The 5,877-nt window shown below is 28.8% G+C and overlaps 1 protein-coding gene across 1 annotated transcript; it reads right to left on the bottom strand.

Annotated features, from left to right (window-relative positions):
• Nucleotides 1-2,599: 2,599 nt before the first annotated feature.
• LOC113852820 (39S ribosomal protein L47, mitochondrial) lies at nt 2,600-5,517 on the bottom strand. The gene is made up of 4 exons (XM_027483193.1): nt 5,359-5,517; nt 3,663-3,826; nt 3,320-3,477; nt 2,600-3,058 (listed from the first exon to the last, which is right to left on the bottom strand). The coding sequence occupies exons 2-4, from the start codon at nt 3,823-3,825 to the stop codon at nt 2,951-2,953; spliced, it is 429 nt and encodes a 142-aa protein (XP_027338994.1). The 5' UTR covers nt 3,826; nt 5,359-5,517; the 3' UTR covers nt 2,600-2,950.
• Between the last annotated feature and the right edge of the window lie 360 nt (nt 5,518-5,877).

Raw genomic sequence — 5,877 nt, 5'->3', positions numbered from 1 at the left:
AAACTGAACGAATTAAAATTTAAAAATAAAATATTAATATTCTTTTAATAAATTTTTTATATTTTTAATTTTATTGTTATTAATATTTAATTATTATATTAATATATTATGTTATAATTTTTTATATTTATAATAAATAAAAATTGCTTAAATATAAATTATATTTTATTTGAAAGAAAAAATTTATAAAAAATGATAAGAAAATAAAATAAAAAATTTATTGTAATATATATTAATACACACACACAGATATATATATAATTAGACCATGTAGCAAATAGTATAAATAATATAATTATAAATAAATTATATAATAATATATATTTTTGTAACTTGCACATGTTTTAATTAAATTATTAGTTAATTTATCAATTTATATGTAATATATAAGTATATATTTTAATTTATTGTATCAGTAATATTTTCTATATTACATTAATGTTATAATGTAGTTAATTTTATATTTATTTATTAATTTAAAATAACAAATTAATGAAACAAATAAAATTAAATATTTTGTAATTATTTTGTTAATTTAATAGTTATTATTATTGTCATTATATATATATATATTGCATTAAGTTTAAATTTATTTATTTTTTAAAACATAATAATTTTTTTTAATTGATTCAATAAATTGTGTGAATGTTATTTTTTTTTTATCAATTTTATGTGTTTACTATAACTTTATTTGTTGAATATAAGATGTCTTTAAACAAACAAAATGTTTCTAAAATAAAACTAAAATATTTACTATTTATGTAAGTTTAAAAAATAAATCAAGAAAAATATAAATATAAATTTTATTAATATAAAATATTTATAATTAATACTTAAATAATATTTTAAAAATTATTTATAAAATTATATAAATATTATTATAATTATTAATAACATAATAGAAATTAGAAAAATATATAAACTAATTTGATAATAAAATATTTATATTTTTATTAATATTAATTTTTTTTATAACAGGCTTCAGGCCAGACTAAGTCTAAAATAAAGCTTTTAACATGTAATAAGTTAGGTTCAAGCCTAATAATTATGTTACAGATCAGGCCTATTTAGAATAAAGTCTGACCTGACTTGGCCTGTTTCCATCCTAAATCTAATCCACATAACACCTAGTCATCCTGCCTTATTTAAAAAATAAGCTAGGCTTAAGATTTTTTAAAGATTTTTTAACTATATATAAGTTTCAAGCTATTTGAGAGGCCTATTAAATCCATTGAGCCAGTTCATTTGATAGATTATTCTTATTACACTTAAAAAGAAAGTGAAAACCTTAAATAAGAAACATCTCTTTCGTATTTTACCTTGTGCAATTACTACTTCAAATTATGTTATTACTATTTTAAGGATAAAATACTATGATTATACTCATTTAAACTCAATCTCGCTTAAACTGTTCTCCATCTTATTCATGTTTTGTTTATCCTTACTTGACTCCCTTGCTTCTTAACATTTAGATAGCTTTCCATCATGATTAATGTTGAAAGCTATAAATTCATCCTTGTAGTTGGCCTTACTTGTTCAATGATTAAGAAGATGAATCCTGTAGTTACTAGTAAGCTTATTTTGTGTACAATGACTGACGTGTATGTTTTTCTTTATGCAACTTGTGGTTTTGTTGATCTCTTTATATAAGATATAATTATAGAAAGATATGACTTTTATTTTTCCTTCCTTTTTGTGTGACTTTCTTTATTTCTTTATAAACAATTTTTTTGTTAGATTGTCAAAATATGTTGATGAGTTGATGAAAGATGATAATGTTAAAGAGTGTGACGAGTACTTTAACGAGATTTTGTATATTAAAGCTAGGCCAAACTTTTAAACCGACTAGGCCTAACTTTGAAAAAAGGTTGACACAAGTAAATAGGCTAGGTTTATGATAAATGGAGATTACTCTAAACTCAGACCTTGCTTGCGTGATTTATCTTTATTTTTTATTTTTTGTTAAGAAATAAATTAAATTTAGCACTTGTACACTCTATTATTTCAATATAAATATAATAATTAAGGTATAATTTATCTTTTATTATTCTTAACACATTGGTAAATTTTGTATATGAACTTAATTACAAGAAAGTTTTGATGTTATGGTATTTTCAAACTACCTAATTTATAATAAATTCATTTTATTATTATACCTCATTATATATATATATATATATATATGTATATATATATTTCAAATAAGAAATTAAGTTCATTACGCTCCTCCGTTCCATCCCTTTCTTTCAAGTTTTCCGTTGTCCACTTCATCTCAACACTTTGAAGTGTATCTTTTAACCCCTTTCTTTCAAGTTTTCCGTTGTCCACTTCATCTCAACACTTTGAAGTGTATCTTTTAACTGATAACCAAAGAATAGTTCCTCTTTGAGACAAAAAAAATTACCGAAGCAGATATAGTCTCTTCCAATCAGGTCTTTTCCAAGCAAAGTCCTTATTGACAATTATTTACTCAAAACGCATAACTACGTGGGGAAGGGGGGATTTATAGCATGAGAGCAGGAAGAAGAAACCTTCCTCCCTATAACATAATGATTAACTTCTAACATGATAAATCTGTTTGCTTCAACCGTCTATCAGTAGGAAATAGAAATTAAGACAGCAAAAATGTTGGGATGCAACCGATTTAATACTTTCTCAGAATGGGAAAAATAAGGGATGACTGAAAATGAGATGCACCTTTCCAATTTGATCCTCTTTATCAACTAATAGACTGCTAGGAACAATGAATGCTTGGTTAGATTTCTGCCTGCCTGACTCTTTAAAGACAAACAAAACCAAGCAAAAATCATCAACAGGAAAACCCTTCGAAAACAAATATCTTTGGACAAACTGCTTCAAGTCAGCAACCTTACATCCATGAAAGTAGATGTCCTATTCTAAGAGCATACCCAATAACAATATCTCAGGAACATATCCATTTTATAAATCATCAAAGAGCATTTATCATTCTCTTCATCTCAGCAGACCTCCTGGGATCTGGTTCTTCAATTGCTCTCTCAGTAAGTACTTGCTTGATGCGACACATTGACTTTCTCACCTGATTTCACATAATAAATTAAAAAAAAGCATTGATACCCGTGCATTCTTCTCTTTTTCTCTCCCCCTCCCCCCCCCCACACACACGAGTTTCACATCCAAAATTCAATTTCTATCTATTCAGTTCAATAATTAACATTGTTCAGGAAGAGAAAATAAAAGCACCATCACTGATTCTTCTACACCAAAAATCAAAATAATTAATGTTAACAAGGGCAACACATGAGTAAAGCAGAACAAGTGCAAAGAAGTGAAGTAATACCTTGGGGATGCGCTCTGGGTTATGAAAACGCAGGTTCTGTGCATAAAGCATCTGCCGTTGAGTCATCAACATGTTCTTCTCCTTTAACAATACATACCACAACTTATGAAGATCATCCCAAGATTTCAAACGCAGTTCAGAGGCCTTCCAACTCCGACCTAACAACAAGAAAATAATTAAGTAAATATACAAAACCATTACCAGAACAAAAGTGGAACAACCTTCAAAGGTCAATCGAGAAAATCAGAAATTTTGGTTATACTAAACATGTGTGGCTATAATGAAAAACAGTGAAATTTTTCATTCTAAATCCAAATGAAAACAATAGGTGCACAGAGCATACCATAAACAACAGGTTTGTCATCCTCAGGGCTCCTGTCTGCCTCAAAGAACTCCTGCAGGGGGTTGAGTCCTTCCCTGCCACCACCAGCAGCTGTAGTGGCATAATGTTTTGATCTAGAAGCAGCAGCAAAGAGTGTTCGTCCAAGTGTTCTTGACAAAAACATGGCTGCAATGCCAATCATATTGATTATACAATGTAAGAAACCAGACAAGTGAATGCCCATGCAACCAACGTCACGTAGATTTTGCAAGTGGCACACTGTTGGGTACTATCATGTAACATTTGAAAAATCACATTATGTCAGAAACAGTGCTGGTGTATTGGAAGAAATGAAGGGGGAAGAAAGTGCGATACTGAAACTCAAAGTTCTAGTGGCAGAGCCTGCTTTTCCTATTCTTCTACACCCAAATATGTGAGGAGTGGATTGGGTTTATAGTCTGTCAATATGAGCCAACCCATCCCACTCAAACCTAGCCAGCCAACCAGGGCCAAGGCTATAAGGCCCAGAAAACAAAAGCTAATAGTGCCCAAAAAGCCCACAGGGCCAAATGGCCTAGGGCCAACTCACTGAAAAAATGAAAGTTATTGAAGGAAGGACATTCTTATCTCAAGAGAGAGGCAAACAGAAAGCAGAATGAAAACATTGGTTAACTAAGTTTCACAACTAAAATTGCTACTTCAGTATTATATTAGTTGTATGACTCAGGACACCGCCTAATACCCTACACTTGCACAGTTGCACTCTTACCTCACTATATATCCAGGAAATGAAGCAAATCTACAAGAAAACACACAGATAAGGGGTAAAGAAAAGAAGGAAACAAGAAGTCACACACAGATAAGAACATTATCAGCCCCCCACCATCCAATACTGGTGTTGGTTCTAATTGCTGTCCACATTGGAATGAGTTTTGGATTGTAAAAAAATGTAAATTAATTAATTGAACTCAATAATCATTCATTCAACATTTTTGTAAGCTTAACCGTTGTTTGAAGTTGAAAAAACAGTTATTCATATATGCCATTATCAATTACACATAAGCTTGATTAATCCCTGTGCATGAGCTTTATTAAACATTAGCTTTTCCAGTTGCTTTTCTGGCTTAATTTATTTCACCATCATAGACAGCAGTTGCTTTTCAAACCTATGCAGAAAATAAACCTTAGCTGTTTATTCTGTGGGCTGTTTCACTGATAATTTACAAATAAAAGGCTAGCATAAACCAGTGTTAATTTACAAACATGGGACTCGGTGAGCTTAGCCATCAACATTTTTATTCTCTCAAGTTTGTCAAGTAGCATCTAAACAACTAAAAACAATTATGAACACAAGACACCAGGGTGGAACTCGAACATAGGTCGTACCCTGGACCCTAAAATCATCATTCGAGGGAAAAATATTTTTTCATGATTTAGATCAAACATCAAACAGTTTGTGGGCAAAATCAAATGCATTGCAAAAAGAAAATGTAAACAGAATGTGAAGCATCATGGGCAAACAAATAAACAAGTAACTACTTCATATGAAATTTCCGAACAGAGAGACAGACAAAACCTCGTATAAGAAGAAAATTGGATAAATAATAGAGTCAGATCCACAAACAGCATAGCAACAGTGCCAAAATAAAGCCATGAGCAATGAGAAAATGAGAATAAAAAAATATGACTCGAACCAAAAAACAAGAACGAAACAAACCTGAATAAAATGAATTACCGGCAATGCAAAAATGAACCCAAGCAGTGAAGAGAGAAACTATGAAGATGAATTCATGGCAAAAGAAGATAAATGTTAGGTCAAGGTTTAAGGGATTTTGGGGTTGAAGACAGCGAGTGGGAAATATATTTTTCCCCTAACTCTTAGACAATAGTTTAAAAATTTAAAAAGTTATATTTTATTGAAAAATGTATAAAGAATGTATTAAAAAGTATAATAAATATGTTTTAATAAATTTTTAAACAATTTATTTATTAGATTTTTTATTTTTATTTTTTCTCTGAATAAATTTTCTTGTTAGTAATTATAAATTGAATATTTAAATTACTAACATTTTTATTTTAATTTTATAAAATACAAATTATTTTAATTTTAATATAAAATAACAGTGAAAAATAAAATAAAACATTAAGACACATGACTTTTTATAAAGTTAAAAAGTATAAAATTTAAGCACTAAAATGCTCTATTAATTAAAATTTTAGAACATATTTATTTTCT

The sequence above is a fragment of the Abrus precatorius genome, unplaced genomic scaffold (assembly GCF_003935025.1).
Source record: "Abrus precatorius isolate BTA unplaced genomic scaffold, Abrus_2018 Scaffold10, whole genome shotgun sequence".
In the NCBI taxonomy this organism is placed as follows: Eukaryota; Viridiplantae; Streptophyta; class Magnoliopsida; order Fabales; family Fabaceae; genus Abrus; species Abrus precatorius.
This window is presented reverse-complemented; position numbering and strand designations above follow the sequence as displayed.